This window comes from Salvelinus namaycush, chromosome 28 (genome assembly GCF_016432855.1).
Source record: "Salvelinus namaycush isolate Seneca chromosome 28, SaNama_1.0, whole genome shotgun sequence".
Lineage (NCBI taxonomy): Eukaryota > Metazoa > Chordata > Actinopteri > Salmoniformes > Salmonidae > Salvelinus > Salvelinus namaycush.
The window spans coordinates 27,049,035-27,073,323 of record NC_052334.1 but is presented as its reverse complement, the minus strand read 5'-3'; the positions used below and the strand labels follow the sequence as shown (position 1 = coordinate 27,073,323).

Below are 24,289 nucleotides of genomic sequence, written 5' to 3'. Positions count from 1 at the left end.
GTCAAACTGAGCAATCGGGGAGAAGGGCCTTGGTCAGGGAGGTGACCAAGAACCCGATGGTCACTCTGACAGAGCTCCACAGTTCCTCTGTGGATATGGAAGAACTTTCCATTAGGACAACCATCTCTGCAGCACTCAGGCCTTTATTGTAGAGCGGCCAGACGGAAGCCACGCCTCAGTAAAAGACACATGCCATGATTGGAGTTTGCCAAGAGGCACCTAAAGGACTCTCAGACCATGAGAAACAAGATTCTCTGGTCTGATGATTGAACTCTTTGGCCTGAATGCCAAGCGTCACGTCTGGAGGAAACCTGGCACCATTCCTACGGTGAAGCATGGTGGTGGCAGCATCATGCTGTGGGGATGTTTTTCAGCTGCAGGGACTGGGAGACTAGTCAGGATCGAGGGAAAGATGAAAGGACCAAAGTACAGAGAGATCTTTGATGAAAACCTGCTCCAGAGCACTCCGAACCTCAGACTGGGGCGAAGGTTCACCTTCCAACAGGACAACGACACTAAGCACACAGCCAAGACAACGCAGGAGAGGCTTCGGGACAAGTCTCTGAATGTCCTTAGGTGGTCCAGCCAGAGCCTGGACTTGAACCCGAGCGAACATCTGACCTGAAAATAGCTGTGCAGCAACGTTCCCCATCCAACCTGACAGAGCTTGAGAGGATCTGCAGAGAAGAATAGGATAAACTCCCCAAATGCAGGTGTGCCAAACTTGTAGCGTCATACCCAAGAAGACTCAAGGCTGTAATTGCTGCCAAAGGTGCTTCAACAAAGTACTGAGTAAAGGGTCTGCATACTTATGTAAATGTGTTGATTTTTTTTATATATAAATCTGAAAAAAATCTAAAAACCTGTTTTTGCTTTGTCATTATGGGGTATTGTATGAGATTGATGAGGCAAAACATGTATTTCATCCATTTTAGTATAAGGCAGTAACGTAATAAAATGTGGAAAAAGTCAAGGGGTCTGAATACTTTCTGAATGCACAGTAAATATACACATTTCTATATTTGTCACACCCAACATACAGTATGTGTTAATACTCTATGGTGAACACATAGTGGTGGCTTTGTCCAACTGGCTAAAGCTGGTGGTGTATGCATCTCTAAGCAACTCTGACAGGATATAGTCAGAGAGACGGGGGGTGCTGTCTGGCAGGCTCTCCGTATCAGAGTTGTCCCTGGGTGATGTGTCCCTTGTCCCCAGACCATGTCCCCAGCTCTGTGATATCTCATACTCCTCCAACAGAGTCATCAGCTGCTCCTCCAGTAGTATTGGTTTGTCAAACTAGAAAAAGAGAGGGCAAGAGAGAGAGATAGAGACAGTGACAAAGACAGAGAGACAAAATACTATACTGAACAAGAAACACTGAAGATGTCTAAGATCACTTCCCAGCAGTATTCCTACTGTAGTCATTGTTCAGTAGGCCGATGATTTGGTTCCGATAAACTCTGATAAAAATGCTCTACCATTGATAGCAGTGGTATTTCAAGATGATTAATGAACCTGCCACAGACGTCCCTGTGCTTGGTGGGACTGCGTCCCACAAAATAGTTGGACAGCCCAACTAAACAAATTTCCAGTTGCCTAAAACACTTCTAGTTGGACGAGAGGTTGTTTTTCTACAGATAAGTAAGGGTCTTCACAGAGCCTTTTGGAAATGCAGGGAGTTCAAGGAGATAGCCAATGCACAGAAATGGCTTACACAAATGACAGAAATCAAATGTCAACTCTTTGGCAACTTCTGTATTATCAAGGCTCTTTTCTTTAACTTAACAATGAGGATTCATTTTCAAAGTGGGGTAAGTTGAGCAAAAGGGGAAAGTTGAGGCAACCTTGTTTCTAGGAAACCATCTTTAAAAATGCATAATTTGACCAAATATTTAGGAAGAGGTCATAATTTTCTGTGAAGGAAGAAAGCACATGGAAAAAGTGGTAAGCAAGTAAGGTCCCAAAAACTGATTTTCACCAGGTCGAATGAATGTATTGTGTTCGACGTATCATACGCATGTACAGTTGAAGTCGGAAGTTTACACTTAGGTTGGAGTCATTAAAACTCGCTTTTCAACCACTCCACACATTTCTTGTTAACAAACTATAGTTCTGGACATCTACTTTGTGCATGACACAAGTAATTTTTCCAACAATTGTTTACAGACAGATTATTTCACTTATAATTCACTGTATCACAATTCCAGTAGGTCAGAAGTTTACATACACTAAGTTGACTGTGCCTTTAAACCGCTTGGAAAATTCCAGAAAATGATGTCATGGCATTAGAAGCGTCTGATAGGCTAATTGACATCATTTGAGTCAATTGGAGGTGTACCTGTGGATGTATTTCAAGGCCTACCTTCAAACTCAGTGCCTCTTTGCTTGACATCATGGGAAAATCAAAAGAAATCAGCCAAGACCTCAAAAAAAAAATTTGTAGACCTCCACATGTCTGGTTCATCCTTGGGAGCAATTTCCAAACCCCTGAAGGTACCACATTCATCTGTACAAACAATAGTACGCAAGTATAAACACCGTCATACCGCTCAGGAAAGAGACGCGTTCTGTCTCCTAGAGATGAACGTACTTTGGTGCGATAAGTGCAAATTAATCCCAGAACAACAGAAAGGACCTTGTGAAGATGCTGGAGGAAACAGGTACAAAAGTATCTATATCCACTGTAAAACGAGTCCTATATCGACATAACCTGAAAGGCCGCTCAGCAAGGAAGAAGCCTCTGCTCCAAAACCGTCATAAAAAAGCCAGACTACGGTTTGCAACTGCACATGGGGACAAAGATCATACTTTTTGGAGAAATGTCCTCTGGTCTGATGAAACAAAAATAGAACTGTTTGGCCATAATGACCATCTTTATGTTTGGAGGAAAAAGGGGGAGGCTTGCAAGCCGAAGAACACCATCCCAACCGTGAAGCATGCGGGTGGCAGCATCATGTTTTTGGGGTGCTTTGCTGCAGGAGGGACTGGTGCACTTCACAAAATAGATGGCATCATGAGGTAGGACAATTATGTGGATATATTGAAGCAACATCTCAAGACATCAGTCAGGAAGTTAAAGCTTGGTCGCGATTGGGTCTTCCAAATGGACAATGACCCCAAGCATACTTTCAAAGTTGTGGCAAAATGGCTTAAGGACAACAAAGTCAAGGTATTGGAGTGGCCATCACAAAGCCCTGACTTCAATCCCATAGAAAATTTGTGGGCAGAACTGAAAAAGCTTGTGCGAGCAAGGAGTCCTACAAACCTGACTCATTTACAACAGCTCTGTCAGGAGGGATGGGCCAAAATTCACCCAACTTATTGTGGGAAGCTTGTGGAAGGCTACCGAAACGTTTAACCCAAGTCAAACAATTGAAACCAAATAACCCAAGTCAAACAATTAGTACCAAATACTAATTGAGTGTATGTAAACTTCTGACCCACTGGGAATGTGATGAAAGAAATAAAAGCTGAAATAAATAATAATCTCTACTAATATTTTGACATTTCACATTCTTAAAATAAAGTGGTGATCCTAACGGACCTAAGACAGGGAATTTGTACTAGGATTAAATGTCAGGAATTGTGAAAAACTGAGTTTAAATGTATTTGGCTAAGGTGTATGTAAACTTCCAACTTCAACTGTACAGCTTGTGAATTGTTTGCATTATTCAAGAGTGTAATATGGTTTGGCTGCATTATTCAATATGTGATATGTTTTGGAAGAAAAGTTTTTGTCATTGTCGAACAGTTTGTGCTTATTGGCAATTCGCTACTGGGATATTTACGTTCAATTTGAGGTGCGGACCAAAAATGACACATTTCCAGCCACAACGATAGGTAAGGCAAGAATGTAATGCGAATTGAAAAGTAGAATTCTCTTTTCCTACCCCGCTCCTTAAACTCTCCTTGATATCTCATAATGGGAACACGGCCTAATCGCTCATCAATGTCCCTTCTCTTTCCAGCCTTTGAAACTCACCAGCCCCTCATGACCCAGTTGCTTGCTAGATGTCTCTCCCTCAGCTTACCTGTGTATGTTGAAAGTCCTCTAAAATGTATTATAAACCAGGCGGTTAGAGCCCTGAATGCTCATTGGCTAAATGCGTGGTATATCAGACTTTATAAACTGGGTGTTTCGAGTCCTGAATGCTGATTGGCTGACAGCCGTGGTATATCGTATACCACAGGTATGACAAAACATTTATTTTTAATTGCGTTGGTAACCAGTTGATAATAGCAATAAGGCACCTCAGGGGTTTGTGGTATATAGCCAATATACCATGGCCAAGGGCTGTATCCAGGCACTCCGTGTTGCGTTGTGCTTAAGAACAGCCCTTAGATGTGGTATATTTGCCATATACCATACCTTCTCGTGCCTTAATGCTTAAGTATACCATGGGTATGACAAAAAATTACTATTTACTGATCCAATTACGTTGGTAACCAGTTTTTATAGCAATAAGGCACCTCAGGGGTTTGTGGTATATGGCCAACTCCGCATTGCGTCGTGCATAAGAACAGCCCTTAGCTGTGGTATATTGGCCATGTACCACACCTCCTCAGGCCTTATTGCTTAAATGACACCCTTTAGGCTAGTGGTATTCAAACTTTTTCAGCCAGAACCCCATTTGATTTTTCACTAGAAATTCTGCCCACCCCACATCTAATGACACAACCTTACAAATCGCCAAATTAAAATTTTCACACCAACAAATAACCTTAAATTCCTTACATTTGAATCTCTCAGATAAAAATTAAGAGAACCAATAAATAAATTTACTCAAAATATGATTCAAATTATCTTTCTCAAAACGTTTGTATATTGTCCCATAAAATAATCTGTACTCTTCATTTTTTATTTGGCAACACCACTGCAATTCCCCCCCGACCCCAACTTTCAATACTACTGCTTTAGGCCATTACAGGGTGGGCGGTATTACTCATTTACGACCCCTGCAATTACCCGCACAGCATATCGTCTTTCCCTGCTGACAACGGCCAGAGGTGTACACTCCACGGACACATTCCTGCCCTACCCCATGCATTAAGCACCCCATGCTGCTCCGCCGCTTGCCTGTGGACTTGACCTTCAACCCTAGCATGGCCAAGGGGCCCTAAGGAAACCCCTGCACTGAGGGGAGAGGACGCATGGGGCATGTCCTTGGCCCTGGCTTAGGGCCTCTTGATGGTGTGTACAGAATGGTGATAACACTAACCACTAAGTAAAACATTACACACTTAACCTTTCTCTCAACCTGTCTAAACTATAATTTTTTGACTGGTGTGTTTGACTCACACACTAAAAGATAAGGGCCATGAGGTAACGACAGTGACTAGAAATACATGTGCTGGACTGTAAATGAGCCATTACTTCAACTTGAAACCACTGTCATTAAAACACATCGCCATCGGTCAATTACAAGCATGTCAGCATTTGAGTGCTCATGGATGAGGCAATACAACACACTCCATGGTCAGCCTGCAGTAATGGGTACCTCTGGCTCTAGGCTTACCAATACCATGTGCGTTGGACATGGCAAGCACATGTGAGCTTCCCCTACGGAGAGAGAGAAGCCTTAATGGCTATAACAAAGTGCTCTGATCAGACGGAGCGGCTGACCCTAGATGCCCCTCTGCAGTGCGTGCCGGGGGTGTTGCTGGGTGACTGATGTATGTTCCCCTGTCCGTCACTGACCAGTCTCTTTGCCAAGTCTGTACCCAGTCTGTCTCTGCCCAGTGTGTCTCTACCCAGTCTGTCTCTGCCCAGTCTGCTCTCCACAGCACCCACTCGTTAAGGCCTGTGCTGCAGCCGGGGCTTCTGGGATGCCGTCCAGCAGCCCAGAGACCACATTCCAGCAAACAGAGAAAGTGCTGCGTTGACAGGAAAGTGAGGAACCCTATCCAAAAGAAATGAAAAGTGACTTGTTTCAATGAGGTGCTGTGTTTTGGGACTGTACTCTCTCACAGGGTTATCATTGAGTGGGGAATGAGGCCGTCAGGCCTGCTTGGGCACTTGTAATGCAGAGCAACGCGATCAAACGCTGGTGCCGTTGGGAAAAGGACAGCCTGGAGAATGCATGTCTTTGTGAGACAATCCGTTTGAACGCTCTGGGGAGTGAGCTGGGAAACATTTATGGCACAGTATTATGTATGTTGACCAGGCTGTTACAGCTGCAATGCAACTTTGTTGCCTTACAGAAAGCCCTGGTCGGTTTAAAACTTGTACTTAAGGCGGGCAAGACTAAATATATGTTGTTTTCTAATTTCTCACAAACATGTTTCAGATGAACTACATCTTTATTCATTAGATGGTTCTCCCATCAATCGGGTTCACGCCTAGAAATATCTGGGCATTTGGATTGATAAAGACAATGTTCACAAAAAACATATGGATAAGCTAGTTAAAAATCCAAGATTTGAAGGGGGCTTAAAAAAAAAAAAGATCTTGTCCCCTCTCCCTAAATAGCAGGAAGCAGATTTTACAGTCAACTTTCCTGACAGTTCTTGACTATGGTGACACCATGTACCAGAATACAACAGCCACTACTCTTAAACCTTTCGATGGCATCTACCATAGCACCTTTCTCTTTATCACAGGTGACAGTTTTAATAATTACCACTACATCTTGTATCAAAAGGTTTGTTTAACTCTTGAGTTTCCTCTGGTCTCGACCAATTTAGGTAAATCCCCCTTTAGTTTTATTGCCCTCCATTTTTGGAATAACCTACAAAATTCCTTACATCATGATTCCCTGGTGCCGCTAGAGCAGTTTAGGACTCTGGTGTTGAATGAACTCAGTGAGGATTGTAGTTGTTTTGATTGATTGTAATGGTTTCTTTGCTGACATTTTGTTGAGGTTGTGCCTTGTGGTTATTTGTACTCGTCTTGTTTTTTTTTGTAATGCAGATGTTTCTTCCTGTTTGTAAAAAAAAAAAAAAAAAAAAAAAAATTTAACTCAGGGCACCACTGGGAATAAGACCCTGGGCTCAATTGGGCTACCCTGAATAAATAAAAGTTAATAATACATGTTTGCTTTTGACCAACTCTGAGCCAGTCAGGAAGTCGGCAGTTGCGGACCCGTTGTGGTCAGCTTCCTCACAGCGATACAACCTCCACACGGACATGTGAAATATAAGGCAGAGGTGCCAGATTCCTTGATCTAATTTCTGACTGAAGCTGCCTATGGCACAATGAACACAAAGCATGAATTACAACTTTCTGATCAATTTGTAAGTAACACTATGGAAAGGAAATTGCCAAATTCTGATAGAGTATGGGCTATAAAGACATCAACTACAAAGAACAAAAATTATTCTACATAAATGTGATGCTGCCGAGGATCAACTAAATTCTAGAGAAGGGAAGACTTGGAGGTCTGAAGGATTAGAACGAGACAAGGTGTATTGATCCAGGCCATATGCCTGGCGGTTGTTACAGAATCCTAATGAGGCTGGGCCAGACAGAGAGACGGACAGACCGACCGACATCTCTCCATTCCCAAACCAGAAACCGTGGATTGATGGCAGCATTCGCGTGAAACTGAAAGCGCGAACCACTGCTTTTAACCAGGGCAAGGTGACCGGAAACATGACCGAATACAAACAGTGTAGCTATTCCCTCCGCAAGGCAATCAAACAAGCTAAGTGCCAGTATAGAGACAAAGTAGAGTCGCAATTCAACAGCTCAGACACAAGAGGTATGTGGCACGGTCTACAGTCAATCACGGATTACAAAAAGAAAACCAGCCCCGTCGCGGACCAGGATGTCTTGCTCCCAGACAGACTAAATAACTTTTTTGCTCGCTTTGAGGACCATACATTTAAACGTGTTAACCCTCGCAAGGCTGCAGGCCCAGACGGCATTCCCAGCCGCGTCCTCAGAGCATGCGCAGACCAGCTGGCTGGTGTGTTTACGGATATATTCAATCAATCCTTATCCCAGTCTGCTGTTCCCACATGCTTCAAGAGGGCCAACATTGTTCCTGTTCCCAAGAAAGCTAAGGTAACTGAGCTAAACGACTACCGCCCCGTAGCACTCACTTCCGTCATCATGAAGTGCTTTGAGAGACTAGTCAAGGACCATATCACCTCCACCCTACCTGACACCCTAGACCCACTCCAATTTGCTTACCGACCCAATAGGTCCACAGACGACTCAATCGCAACCACACTGCACACTGCCCTAACCCATCTGGACAAGAGGAATACCTATGTGAGAATGCTGTTCATCGACTACAGCTCAGCATTTAACACCATAGTACCCTCCAAACTCGTCATCAAGCTCGAGACCCTGGGTCTCGACCCCACCCTGTGCAACTGGGTCCTGGACTTCCTGGACCTGGGTAGGTAACAACATCTCCACCCCGCTGATCCTCAACACTGGGGCCCCACAAGGGTGCGTTCTGAGCCCTCTCCTGTACTCCCTGTTCACCCACGACTGCGTGGCCATGCACGCCTCCAACTCAATCATCAAGTTTGCGGACGACACTACAGTGGTAGGCTTGATTACCAACAACGACGAGACAGCCTACAGGGAGGAGGTGAGGGCCCTCGGAGTGTGGTGTCAGGAAAATAACCTCACACTCAACGTCAACAAAACAAAGGAGATGATTGTGGACTTCAGGAAACAGCAGAGGGAGCACCCCCCTATCCACATCGACGGGACAGTTGTGGAGAAGGTGGAAAGTTTTAAGTTCCTCGGTGTACACATCACGGACAAACTGAATTGGTCCACCCACACAGACAGCGTTGTGAAGAAGGCGCAGCAGCGCCTCTTCAACCTCAGGAGGCTGAAGAAATTCGGCTTGTCACCAAAAGCACTCACAAACTTCTACAGATGCACAATCGAGAGCATCCTGTCGGGCTGTATCACCGCCTGGTACGGCAACTGCCCCGCCCACAACCGTAAGGCTCTCCAGAGGGTAGTGAGGTCTGCACAACGCATCACCGGGGGCAAACTACCTGCCCTCCAGGACACCTACACCACCCGATGTCACAGGAAGGCCATAAAGATCATCAAGGACAACAACCACCCGAGCCACTGCCTGTTCACCCCGCTATCATCCAGAAGGTGAGGTCAGTACAGGTGCATCAAAGCAGGGACCGAGAGACTGAAAAACAGCTTCTATCTCAAGGCCATCAGACTGTTAAACAGCCACCACTAACATTTAGTGGCCGCTGCCAACATACTGACTCAACTCCAGCCACTTTAATAATGGGAATTTATGGAAATGATGTAAAAATGTATCACCAGCCACTTTAAACAATGCCACTTAATATAATGTTTACATACCCTACATTACTCATCTCATATGTATATGTATATACTGTACTCTATATCATCTACTGCATCTTGCCATCTTTATGTAATACATGTATCACTAGCCACTTTAAACTATGCCACTTTATGTTTACATACCCTACATTACTCATCTCATATGTATATACTGTACTCTATACCATCTACTGCATCTTGCCTATGCCGTTCTGTACCATCACTCATTCATATATCTTTATGTACATATTATTTATCCCTTTACACTTGTGTGTATAAGGTAGTAGTTGTGGAATTGTTAGGTTAGATTACTTGTTGGTTATTACTGCATTGTCGGAACTAGAAGCATAAGCATTTCGCTACACTCGCATTAACATCTGCTAACCATGTGTATGTGACAAATAAAATTTGATTTGATTTGATGTTCCCCACTCTGGTTGCACCACATGCACACCAGACAGACCCATATGGTTAATTTTAGACAGTCAAATATTCTAGACCTTTCAGAATTCATATAACAAAATCCATATAACACCAGCTGAACCTTGGCCATGCATATATTACACTTGCAGGGTAAATGATGGAAGTGGTAAGTTTGTTTATTGTCGAATTTGAATTGCGGGTAAGAGGAGACCCTGGATTCAGATGATTAGTGACTGCCTCTGCTAATGATATAGGCATTATGATATCTATTTCTATCTCATTAAACATTGTCACAGTGAAATACCATCCGCAACTCTTTTTCTCACACTTTACAAAGCTCTACCTTACAGGGCTAGTTGATACACTGTAAAATCAGTCATCCCCATGTACTTGTATTGTATAGCATTGTAACTCAAAGATCATTGGACAAACCGGACAAATATAAGCACCCACCAATGTGTCATCCGCCATCCAGGTAAGTCAAATTCTTCCTTGAGTTCAAGTTTTTCAAACAAACAACAATGTCAGCTGTCAACAGATCATAGCTTCCCCTTCACACAGGTGGCCCACTGGAGTTGCATGTATCAACACCCTCAAACTCTCCAGCCACCCCCTACCTCCAACCTCACCTAGCCCAGGCCAGCCCACCCCATCCTGGACTACATCACCTCGGAGGACTCACTGTTGAGATCCTGTACACGCAGGGTTCGGTGCTAGCTTCCCACATTGTGGTCTGCTCAAGTTACAAGGTCACAGGCTTCAGTCACAAACCTTCACTTTTTTTCTTCAGCCAAAGTAACCTGTGGCCAATGCTACTCTAATAAAGGGAGGGATGTGTGACTCGCTAAAATTAAATGAGGACAAATACTTTACTCAATAAGTTCCTGTCACGTTCCTGACCTGTTTCCCTTTTTCTTGTATTTATTTTAGTTGGTCAGGGCGTGAGTTGGGTGGGTTTGTCTATGTTTGATTTTCTATGTTGGGATGTTTGTGTTCGGCCGGGTATGATTCTCAATCAGAGGCAGCTGTCAATCGTTGTCCCTGATTGAGAATCATACTTAGGCAGCCTGGGTTTCACATGTGTTTTGTGGGTGTTTGTTTCCGTGTCTGTGTTTGTTGCACCACACGGTACTGTATCGGTTTATGCACTTCGTTTATTTGTTTTGTAATTCAGTATTCAGTTTCGTTTTAATAAATCATTATGAACACTAACCACTCTGCGTATTGGTCCGATCCGTCTCGCCTCTCCACGTCCGAGGAGGAGGAAGAATATGACGATAGCCGTAACAGTTCCCTCCCATATAATTATATGGTCACTCCCACTAAGGCCAACTTAGCCTGGGGATAAGGTTAGGTCTGGGAAATCCTAGCGGATAGCGTTGGGCCAGTAAACGAAAGGTCAACTGGTTAAAATCAAATCAACAAAAAAATTGTCACATGCGCCGAATACAACAGGTCTTGTAGACCTTACAGTGAAATGTCTACTTACAAGCCCTTAACCAACAATGCAGTTTTAAGAAAATACCTAAAAAGAAAAAAAATACAAATAATAATAAAGAGATAAGAAAAACAAATAATTAAAGAGCAGCAGTAAATAACAATAGCGGGGCTATATACAGGGGGTATCGGTACAGAGTCAATGTGTCAAAGTGCGGGGGCACCGGTGTCGAGGTAATTGAGGTAACTATGTACATGAGGGTAGGGTTATTAAAGTGGCTATGCATAGACAATAACAGAGAGTAGCAGCAGTGTTTGTGTGTGGGGGGGGGGGGGGGGGGGGGGGGGGTGAAAATAGTCTGGGTAGCCATTTGAATCCCCAAACCAACTAGGTGAAAAATCTGTTGATGTGCCCTTGAGCAAGGCACTTAACCCTACTTGCTCCTGTAAGTCCAACAGATAAGATACAACAGGGAGCCCTCTTCTGGTCTTCATCAGTAGAGGGCTGCTGAGGGATAGCTCAGTATGACAAGGCACTCGTTTAGTGAGATTATGACAGATGCACTTTGACCTGACTCGGATAAATATCAAATCAAATTTTATTGGTCACATACACATGGTTAGCAGATGTTATTGCGAGTGTAGCGAAATGCTTCAAGTGGGTTTACACCTACAGGTATACATAATGACCAGAAGGACTGTAGAACTGTAGTATTTTGGGTGTGAATACAAGGGGGAGTAAGCCTTATTCACACTCCGGCAGGAGAGTCTTTATGGAAATATGTTTAATTTCTGCTAAATGGTAAAGTGCTCCATTAAATCTTTCATTAGATGTCTCGCCCAGTGGCAGGCAGTGGCCACTTGGCCAGAGCCCAAAACAAACCCACTCTGAGTTAGTCAGAATTAGATTCAGGGAGAATCCTCCCCTCCTACATTTTAGTAATTTAGCAGACGCTCCTATCCAGAGTAACTTACTGGAGCAATTAGGGTTAAGTGCCTTGCTCAAGGGAACATCAACAGAATTATATATATTTTCAGGACCCTGTCTTTTAAAGATAATTCGTAAAAATCCAAATAACTTCACAGATTTTCATTGTAAAGGGTTTAAAACACTGTTTCCCATGCTTGTTCAATGAACCATAAACAATTAATGAACATGCACCTGTGGAACGGTAGTTAAGACACTAACAGCTTACAGACGGTAGGCAATTAAGGTCACAGTTATGAAAACGTAGGACACTAAAGAGGCCTTTCTACTGACTCTGAAAACACCAAAAGAAAGATGCCCAGGGTCCCTGCTCATCTGCGTGAATGTGCCTTAGGCATGCTGCAAGGAGGCATGAGGACTGCAGATGTGGCCAGGGCAATAAATTGCAATGTCCGTACTGTGAGACGCCTAAGATAGCGCTACAGGAAGACAGGACGGACAGCTGATCGTCCTCACAGTGGCAGACCACGTGTAACAACACCTGCACAGGATCGGTACATCTGAACATCACACCTACGGAACAGGTACAGGATGGCAACAACTGCCTGAGTTACACCAGGAACGCACAATCCCTCCATCAGTGATCAGACTGTCCGTAATAGGCTGAGAGAGGCTGGAGTGAGGGCTTGTAGGCATGTTGTAAGGTAGGTCCTCACCAGACATCACCGGCAACAACGTCGCCTATGGGCACAAACCCACCGTCACTGGACCAGACAGGACTGGCAAAAAGTGCTCTTCACTGACAAGTCGCGGTTTAGCCTGATTCTTGGATTCGCATTTATCGTCGAAGGATTGAGCGTTACACCGAGGCCTGTACTCTGGAGCGGGATCGATTTGGAGGTGGAGGGTCCGTCATGGTCTGGGGCGGTGTGTCACAGCATCATCGGACTGAGCTTGTTGTCATTGCAGGCAATCTCAACACTGTGCATTAAAGGGAAGACATCCTCCTCCCTCATGCGGTACCCTTCCTGCAGGCTCATCCTGGCATGACCCTCCAGCATGACAATGCCACCAGCCATACTGCTCGTTCTGTGCGTGATTTCCTGCAAGACAGGAATGTCAGTGTTCTGCCATGGCCAGCGAAGAGCCTGGATCTCAATCCCATTGAGCACGTATGGAACCTGTTGGATCGGAGGGTGAGGGCTAGGGCCATTCCCCCCAGAAATGTCCAGGAACTTGCAGGTACCTTGGTGGAAGAGGGGGGTAACATCTCACAGCAAGAACTGGCAAATCTGGTGCAATCCATGAGGAGGAGATGCACTGCAATACTTAACGCAGCTGGTGGCCACACCAGATACTGACTGTTACTTTTGATTTTGACCCCCCCTTTGTTCAGGGACACATTATTCCATTTCTGTTAGTCACATGTCTGTGGAACTTGTTCAGTTTGTGTCTCAGATGTTCATACAAATATTTACACATGTTAAGTTTGCTGAAAATAAATGCAGTCGACGTTTCTTTTGTTGCTGAGTTTATATATATAAATACATATAATCATTTTTTTATACTCATCCAGGGTGTGTAGCAGTGCAGTGTGCAGCAGCACCCGTCATTCACATTCCTGTGCTTTCCTCCCCACAGACACAGACAAACAGGCCTTTCTGGAAAGCTTGACCGCTCTTATGTGGAAAACTGTTATGAAACTACCAGATTGTCAGAACAAAGAGCCCATATACTACACCACCTGAATACTGAGCATAACAGGTCTCTGACAGCAGAGCCAGCCTTCCACCCACGATGTGTCAGAGCCATAGCCTCTAGCTACTCCCTCATACCTCCACCTGCCCAGAGCAAACACATTCCACATACGACAGGCTTATTTTCTCATCAGCACAGTCTGAGCCTGTACTAGTCTGTCAACAACTACTGTGTGAAAAATATATCAACTACAACAATACTTCACAGAGATCTAACATCTAATATTTTTGGTCAAAAGTGTAAGTGTGTGTAAAAACATGGCCTTTGAATTGTCATTTATAAAATCTGAGACAATGGCTAATGACAGTATTAATGATGTATTAGTGATAAAATGAGGAGTGCCCCATTGGATGTATCCTGTCTTACTGTACATTCTGTGATTGTGCTCCTTCATACTGTTGATATTGGGACAGAGCCAGAAGAGGGTGTGGGAATAACATTTTATCCTGACCTGTTGCAGACAGCTGAAGAGCAGGGTTATCACGTCTCAACAAGTATACTTTTTATGTTTTTGTTACTGAGAAACTCAGAGGGGGGGGGGGGTTCATCACACAATGGACCAAATAGATGGTCATAATAAATGAGATGATATTTAAAGGTTCATGTATATCAACATGATACAGAGGCATTCCAGCAAGATTGGGAAAAAAAGGTGGGAGAAATGAAAGACTTCGATGAGAGAGGAGTTGGGGGGTCAGGAGAATTTGGAACAGGGAAGCTTCACTGACGCCAATAAAGCTATCCTCAGATCTGATTCCAGAAAAATGTAGGAAGCAAAAATATGACATATACAAGTAAATGCCAAAATAATGGAAACACTTGAGTAAATGAGCGATACAAAGTATATTGAAAGCAGGTGCATCCACACAGGTGTGGTTCCTGAGTTAAATCAGCAATTAACATCCTATCATGCTTAGGGTTATCTATAAAAATGCTGGGCAGGGCATTAGTTTGGCCATTATTTTGGCTAACATGGCTATGCCCCAAAAGGATGGCAATGCCCCATCCACAGGGCACGAGTAGTCATTAAATAGTTTTATGAGCATAAAAATGATGTAAACCATATGCCCGTCTCAGTCACCAGATCTCAACCCAATTTAACACTTATGGGAGTAAAAATGGTATTGCTTGCATCCCTCCAATAAAGTTCTAGACACTTGTAGAATCTATGCCAATGTGCATGAAAGCTGTTCTGGCCCAACACCCCATTAAGATACTTTTTGTTGGCGTTTCCTTTATTTTGGCAGTTACCTGTACATAGATAGCACTGTATTGGAGTAAAATGGGTGAATGTGTGTTTCCATAATCCAAACAGATAAGACTAAATCACCTAAAATTCTGTCAACCACAATGAAATCCATCAAATGTGATGTGACGGGACACAGGTCGTCTCTGGTCATTAATCTGTGAGTTACATCAACAATTTAGTTCACCAAAGCTTTTAAGATTTTCCTCCTCTCCAAAAAGTGCTGAATTCCAGAGACTCGAGACTAAACAATATGAGAGAGCATACCTCTTTTCCTCCCTCTACAAAGTCTTGGGAGAGAAACCACTGCTACTGCTCCAGGTAGTTATAAGCTATTTATTTAGGATCTATTGATCTGGAAGGGAGATATTTTCCCGTTCATTGCAGCATACGCAGAATTATGTTTTTGATTTATCCCAGTTTTTACAGGATCCCTAGTCCCCTAGATTAAGCTTGTGTTGCCTCTCTTTACAGGCTTGTTCCTGGCACATTAACCAGGGCAAAAACTATGCAGAATGGATGGCAAAATAAAGACCTAAGTACAGACATAATTGGCTGGTACCAAAAGAGCTGTAACCAGGCTGCAGGAACATCAACATGAAGCACTCAGCTGAGTTTGGACCAAGTTAACTCACCATGTCAATGCTGTGAACCTAGTCTCCCTATACGCTTGTTTCTATTTCTGACCAATACAATCAAACTCTAGAACCATACTCTTACAACACCTAAATGAGTGTGTTCTGATTAGTTTAGGGATAAATCTAGAGGTAGAACACATAAATCTAGTCTGAGAACAGAATCATGTCGTTGTTTAGGTGGTGGTTTTCATAATGAGAGTATCCTCCGGATACTGGTTGAGAGAATACCAAGAGTGTGCAAAGCTGTCATCAAGGCAAAGGATGGCTACTTTGAAGAATCTCAAATATAAAATATATTTTGATTTGTTTAACACTTTGTTGGTTACTACATGATTCCATATGTGTTATTTCCTAGTTTTAATGTCTTCACCATTATTCTACAATGTAGAAAATAGTAAAAATAAAGAAAAACCATGGAATGAGTAGGTGTGTCTAAACTTTTGACTGGTACTGTATATCCACACTATAGGTTGGAATAATACTGTGACATTGTTAAAATTATGATAATGCCCTTTTAGTGTAAGAGCTGAGTGAAAAGACAACCTGAAATTTCTGCCTATTTGGTTGGATGGAGTTTTGGCCTTCCATGGTGACATCACCATGCAATAAATTAGTTAATAGACCAATAAGAAAGAGAGTTCCAAACCTCTCTGCCAATAACAGCAAATTTTCCGTTTTCCACTTCCCACTCAGACCACTCCCAGCAAAATTCTTGCTAGAGAAATTGCCCTTTGGTATGAAGCTATTTTTGTTTATTTTTGACCATTTTAATTGAAAACAATCACAGCAAGGTACTTAATTGTTACCCAGAAATGATTTGATATTGAGATAAAAATGGCTGCATTGGACCTTTAATTGTTTAGCATAATAGGGTCTACTGATGCTTTAATTAAGCATGGATAAGTTGAGTTGTGGTTCACCATGGCAAAGTGTACAACCAGTTGGTAAAGTGGAGCCCTAAATTAGATCAAGGCATATTTCATAGACTCCGAAAGTAACACCTACAATAAACATCCATACTACCAAATGGGGATGAGGCAGGCACCCCAGAAAGCCATATTGTGTGGGGTTGTAAAGAGCTGCCACTTTGAAAAATGATATGGCAAAATCACTGATTCGACGGCTGATGCCCTCTTTTGCTACACAATAAATTAAAGTCACAAACGTCAGTGGATGGAGGAAACAAATCCATCACCCTTTGTTGCAGGTACATTCCTGTGTTCACGTGTTTTTGTCCCTAGAAACCAGAATGTTTGCCATTTGTAATAGTTGTGATTGTAACTCTACAGAGTCTCAGAACAAGGCCATGCTCAATTGTTTCCAGGGGACATTGTGGGAATAGAATTTGAGGGAAGAATTGCAGTGAGCCATTAAACATTAAAAAGGAACCTTGGGCACAGACAATCAATGGAATTAACGAGTTCCCAAATGAAGAGTAAAATGTGTTCAGCATTCATAAATAAGGCAGTTAAAGACCTAAAAAGTGATACAGCATTAAAAATAAAGTCATTGGATTTACAGGTAACTGCCTAAATAAAGGAAACACCAACATAAAGTGTCTTAATAGGGCATTGGGCCACGAGCCTCCAGGACAGCTTCAATGCACCTTGGCATAGATTCTACAAGTGTCTGGAACTCTATTGGAGGGCTGCGACACCATTCTTCCACGAACAATTCCATAATTTTGTGTTTTGTTGATGGTGGTGGAAACCGCTTTCTCAGGCGGCGCTCCAGAATCTCACATAAGCGTTCAATTGGTTTGAAATCTGGTGACTGACACACCCTTTAAACCTCCTATGCTCCTTTGAGACCCCTCTTTCATAGTCACTGAGATGTCTTCTAGCCATGGTAGCCAAAATATTGGGAAACTGGGCATTTTTATACATGACCCTAAGCATGATGGGATGTTTTAATTGCTCAGGAGCCACACCTGTGTGGTATCCCTCATTGGCTCAAGTGTTTCCATTATTTTGGCAGCTACCTGTAATTCTACGCACAGTGCAATAAAATAATTACTTGCTTACAGTATAATGTAATGCATAATTTGACCTAAGGTTAATTGCCCAATGCCCTGTGACATTTTTGCCAGCAGTGATAAGGCTCTTTTCAATTCCCCTACAAACTATATGAATTGTGTCAATGCATGTGCATGCATATCTGTGCATGTGGAATTCCCACTGTGGAGTCAATTGTTCACTTTGATCAAGTGTGTGTATTAGTGATTGTATATAAATGTGTGTGTGTGTGTGCGCTGTGGTGTGCGTGTTTGGCTGCTTTGAACTCACAGTCATTTCTTGGCCCTGGCCCAGCAGCTCTAGCTGCAGCTGGATCTCTTGGAGGCGCCTCTCCTGCCCTCTCTTCTCCCTTATATCCTGCAGGACCTTCTCTCCTGGCAACCTGTCCCAGCCAGCCTCCAGATCCTGACAGACACACAACAGAGAGTAATGTTCTCATGGGGAACACACCACTAATCATCACACATGTAGAAGGAGACATTCACTTGACCATAAAAGCAGAGGGGACTTCCATGAGGCAGAGTTGAAACTGTCACAGAAGAAACAGCCATCAAAAGACTTCCACTTAAACCAATAACTAACTACATTGTATAAAAATGCCATCATCCTAAAGTCTAATTAGTCTGTCTGTAGAACGTCACTGTAATGATGCACTGTCATCAATACAATACAATGCTATGAATCCCAATGGCAGATTTCTGTACTATGTTTTAGATTTATGGGAAAAAATCTGAGACATAGGAGAGTTGAAACCAAACCGTCGTAAGAGCTGAGGAAACTGAATAACCCCATTCCACTTCTCATGGGGTCCAACATAAATCTCATATTTATGGCATAGACTTGTAAGCTGGGGACACAGACTGCAGTATGCTACATCCAAAGCAAATGTTGAAAATGGGTCAGGAGGAAATGGATGAATCATGCCTGGAGGACTACCCAGGGCTGATGAATGAGAAGGCCTCGAGAGCTTGTCATTTCCATGGGATCTGTTTCATGGGTAGACCATAGGTCTAGGTAGGTCTTGGTTACAGAGGAGAGAAACTCTGAGCAGGCATCATCATGAGGTCTAGACTCCATAGAGACACAGATATCTACCCCAGAAATCCGTAGATCACATATGTTAATAATGTTTACATTACGGTGCGTTCTTGTAAATTAAAATTAAGGTGATTCACAGCAATGGGTTCTGACACATTGTACCAAATATTTCAGAAAATACACTTGTACTTAGGTTCCAAAGGGAGTCCTGGAGAGGTCTTTCTTTCCTGCTTTGAGTGACCAATAGATGACCTGTAGTAAGGTCACAATCCAACCCCTAAAATATATGAGTACACATTTAAGACCTAACTAAGTAAAATAATGGTTGGTTCTAAGAGGATGTAGCCAACCACAGGGTTCTTTTTGTGTGTCTAACCAGTGATATGTGGTTAAAGTCTCCATATCCTCTGGTCAGCTTGACATGCAGCACTATTTATGATCTAATAATGTCAAATTGATGGAAATATGATGAAAAATAGACATTTTGAGTGAGATTCGCTCATTGTGACATTGTAGATTATGGGAGAGGCCTGTTCTTTGCAACAAAACAAAAAAAAGTAAATAATTGTTATGACACATTTATGATTTCATATACAAGTTGAGTTCAGAGTTGAGAGCTCAGTAACGACGCATTACACAAATTTTGCAAATTTATGTCTGATATAAGACCTCATAACAACTTCCATAAGTAGTAAACTTAACAGAATAAGTGTCAATCACAATTCTATTGATATCCACGTTTCTGTCCACGAAATCATCAAGCACTATGAGATTATTCGATCAATTTTAGATTTTAACAAAGAAAGGCCCTCTTTTAACACATGGCATGTGGAGTGTGTGTGGCTTCACCTATAAATGCCCTGTAGTCTCCCTGAGCCTGATGGAAACGATGACAACCTCCATGTGATGTCTCTTTTAAGTGGTTGTTATTAGAGCCCTTCAGACTCACTCACAATGGACTACCACTGTGGGATCAGGTTGCTCTCGTGCACTTCAGTGAGAAACACGCCGACCCAACAAGGCAAAACACAAATTAAAGTCTAGTTTTACTACCTTATTCACACCACTAACTACATGTTTCTAAAAAATGTTTTCTCAAAAATCGTTGGGAAAGACAGACCATTAATTTGGAAAAGACAGCTTATTCTGCCCTACTTTCAAGAAATCACAACCATCGTCAGAAGACTAGATGAGACATACATTTAGGCTTGAAATACCATTGACTTTTTATCACTTATAATAGCCACATAGGCTACATGGGTATCCTGTGCTATTTCTATTGAATGTACTGTAATTAAGGTTAGAGCTATCAATATATACACTATGGAGTCCACAGCAGTGCACGTATTTTATCCATTCAACAGCATTTCTACACAGTGGAAAGACAACTTAGCATGTGTCTGATTAAGATATGCCTAACCTGAGCAAGAGATTCCATCTCTCATTTATTAAGTGTATATATGATTAAGTCAAATTAAATAATTTGAATGATCAGTTTGACTATTTTCAGTTGCAACATAACTCACTGTAGCCCTGTACACTTGTACCCTCATAAGGGTTGAATGGCAGATTTGGGCACTGATAAGTGCCTAAATTGGAATACAGTGGCTGTACAGTAACATGCTATACATGACGTCAGAGCTCAGGCTCTATGCTCCACAGCGCTGTATGGGTTTTGACTGTCAGCCGTTCAGAACTTGAGCAACGCAAGCAACAATAAGTTGCCCCCATCCCTCCCACTAATTGGACAACTTTTGCAAATGTTTTGTTGTCTGAGTGAGGGAAATGCTGTAAATTACGAGGACTCTATGTATTTTGAAAGATGCGACGTTGAGTATTATAATAAATACCGCTTTGATGTCCTACAAGCAAGCCAAACAACTGTGAGTCCAAATGTGCATATCATAAAACTCATGCCATATACAGTGTCAACGTTTATGACCACTATGTTTGATGTACAGTTAATAGATGACATGGCATTGTTCTGAACAGAATGAGCCTGTTTGTCTATTGTGAATGCACACACCTGAATCATGACTCCTTTCTACGCGTAACAAAATAACGATATGTTTCTCTAAATTGCCTTTTGAAAGCCTAACACTGCAAGATCATATTTTATAACTTAGCTCGTTGTGTTGGTAATAGAACAAGCTTTCAAATGATGCCCACCTGACCCAGATTGCGATTTAAAAATGGGCAATTTTTTAATTGCGTAAACTACAGTAATTGTGTGATGGCTGGGAGGCAGGGTTGTGCTCCAAACCAAACAAATGTGCTTGCTCTAGTTCCTCAATGGCACAGCTAGGAGATTAAAAAAACACTTTCTAGTTCAGAGCCATTCAACTATATTCTTACGGGGCCAGATTTGAAAAGGGTTATTTATAGGGGGGCAGACATTTTCTACATGGGATTACTATTCCTAAAACCAGTATAAAAAAAACATTCACAAACACAATTATAATCTTATGAAGCACTTTTATTCAAATGAAATGTTGCTAAAAGTTCATATTAAGTGCGTTAAGATTAGCTTAATTCAGTGCATCAAATTGTTTAAGTAATGGAACACATTTGTAACACAGTTTATCTGCATCACATTCATTTTACATCCTGTCCATTTTACATGGATACATTTGAACTCAGTTTTTCACAATTCCTTATTCACATTTAATCCTAGTAAAAATTCCCTGTTTTAGGTCAGTTAGGATCACCACTTTATTTTAAAAACGTGAAATGTCAGAATAATAGTGGAGAGAATGATTTATTTCAGCTTTTATTTCTTTCATCACATTCCCAGTGGGTCAGAAGTTTACACACTCAATTAGTGTTTGGTAGCATTGCCTTTAAATTGTTTAACTTGGGTCAAATGTTTTGGGTAGACTTCCACAACCTTCCCACAATAAGTTGGGTGAATTTTGGCCCATTCCTCCTGACAGAGCTGGTGTAACTGAGTCAGGTTTAAAGGCCTCCTTTTTCAGTTCTAACCACACATTTTCTATAGGATTGAGGTCAGGGCTTTGTGATGGCCATTCCAATACCTTGACTTTGTTGTCCTTAAGCCATTTTGTCACAACTTTGGCAGTATGCTTGGGGTCATTGTCCATTTGGAAGACCCATTTGTGACCAAGCTTTAACTTCCTGACTGACGTCTTGAGATGTTGTTTCAATATATCCACATAATTTTCCTGCCTCATGATGCCATCTATTTTGAGAAGTGCACCAGTCCCTCCTGCAGCAAAGCACCCCAAAAACATGATGCTGCCACCCGCGTGCTTCACGGTTGGGATGGTGTTCTTCGGCTTGCAAGCCTCCTCCTTTTTCCTCCAAACATAACGATGGTCATTATGGCCACACAATTATAATTTTGTTTCATCAGACCAGAGGACATTTCTCCAAAAAGTACGATCTTTGTCCCCATGTGCAGTTGCAAACCGTAGTCTGGCTTTTTTATGGCGGTTTTGGAGCAGAGGCTTCTTCCTTGCTGAGCGGCCTTTCAGGTCATGTCGATATAGGACTCGTTTTACTGAGGATATAGATACTTTTGTACCTGTTTCCCCCAGCATCTTCACAAGGTCCTTTGCTGTTGTTCTGGGATTGATTTGCACTTTTCGTACCAAAGTACGTTCATCTCTAAGAGAGAACACATCTCCTTCCTGAGCGGTATGACGGCTGCATAGTCCCATGGTGTTTATACTTGCGTACTATTGTTTGTACAGATGAACGTGGTACTTTCAGGCGTTTGGAAATTGCTCCCAAGCATGAACCAGACATGTGGAGGTCTACAATTTTTTCTGAGGTCTTGGCTGATTTCTTTTGATTTTCCCATGATGTCAAGCAAAGAGACACTGAGTTTGAAGGTAGGCCTTGAAATACATCCACAGGTACACCTCCAATTGACTCAAATTATGTCAATCAGAAGCTTCTAACGCCATGACATCATTAACTGGAATATTCCAAGCTGTTTAAAGGCACAGTCAACATAGTGTATGTAAAGTTCTGACCCACTGGAATTGTGATACAGTGAATTAAAAGTGAAATAATCTGTCCGTAAACAATTGTTGGACAAATTACTTGTGTCATGCACAAAGTAGATGTCCTAACCGACTTGCCAAAACTATAGTTTGTTAACAAGAAATTTGTGGAGTGGTTGAAAAACGGGTTTTAATGACTCCAACCTAAGTGTATGTAAAGTTCCGACTTCAACTGTACATAGCTTCATCTTTTGTTTTTATTTACACATATGAAACCTATTTTGCATGGAATATCTCAGTTAACCAAGCAGCATCACATTATTTTCTACAGTGCCTTCAGAAAGTATTCACACCCCTTGACCTTTTCCACATTTTGCTACGTTACAACCTGAATTTAAAATTGATTAAATTGACATTTTTGGTCACTGGCCTACCCACAATACCCCATAATGTCAAAGTGGAATTATGTAAATAATTTAAAAAAGTTAAGAATTCAACCGCTTTGTTATGGCAAGCTTAAATACATTCAAGAACTTCTTCAGGCTAGGGTCCTTTTTTCTCAATTTCCACCTGACTGATGTGCCTAAAGTAAACTGCCTGTTACTCAGGCCCAGAAGCCAGGATATGCATATAATTGGTACCATTGGATAGAAAACACTTTGAAGTTTGTAGAAATGTTAAAATAATGTATGAGACTATAACACAAAATATATGGTGGGAGAAAATCCAAAGAAAAAGCAACCAGAATAATTTTTGAGAGAGCCCATGCTCTTACAATGGAAAGTATAGGGGCATATCAAAATCCAGCTCCCAGATTGCAATTCCTATGGCTTCCATTAGATGTCAACAGTCTGTTCAAGGTTTCAGGCTTGTTTCTTCCAAAACGAGGAAGAATTATGAGTTTTAGTACTGGGACTCAGAGTTGGAAATCAGTCTGTGCGAGCACGATGAGGGGATGCGCACCTGCTAATATCACTTTCCTATTGAACATACTTCTTTCCGTATGAAATATTATAGTTTAATTACATTTTAGGGTACCTGAGGATTACATAGAAACGTAATTTGACTTGTTTTAATCAAATTTAGCGGTAGATTTTTGGATTCCTTTCTCTGCATGTTGAACAAGTGGATTACTCCAACAGATGCCGCCAACTATACAGACTTTTTGGGATATAAAGAAGGATTTTATCTAACAAAACGACACTACATGCTGTAGGTGGAACCCTTTGGATTGCAAATCAGAGGAAGATTTTCAAAAAGTAAGTGAATATTTCATCGCTATTTGTGAATTTATGAAACCTGTGCTGGTTGAAAAATATTTTGATGTGGGCCGTCCTCAAACAATCGCATTTCATGCTTTCGCTGTAAAGCCTATTGTAAATCGGACAATGCAGTAAGATTAACAAGAATTTAAGCTTTTAACTGATATAAGACAGTTGTATGTACCTAAATGTTTAATATCCATAATTTGTTTGATTATTTATTTAAATTGTACGCCCTCCAATTTCACCAGAAGTTGTCGACAGGTGTCCCGCTGGCGCTAAGCACTAAGTTAACA

General features: G+C 42.0%; 1 protein-coding gene across 1 annotated transcript in view; it reads right to left on the bottom strand.

Moving 5' to 3' along the window:
• Positions 1 to 880: 880 nt before the first annotated feature.
• fsip1 (fibrous sheath interacting protein 1) overlaps positions 881 to 24,289 on the bottom strand; it is a 60,813-nt gene continuing 37,404 nt past the window's right edge. Inside the window, exons 10-11 of the mRNA XM_038967911.1 lie at positions 17,996 to 18,130; positions 881 to 1,299 (exon numbers count right to left, since the gene is read on the bottom strand). Of these exons, the coding sequence (XP_038823839.1) occupies positions 1,057 to 1,299; positions 17,996 to 18,130 (378 nt within the window). The 3' untranslated portion in view covers positions 881 to 1,056. The remainder of the gene's footprint in view (positions 1,300 to 17,995; positions 18,131 to 24,289) is intronic.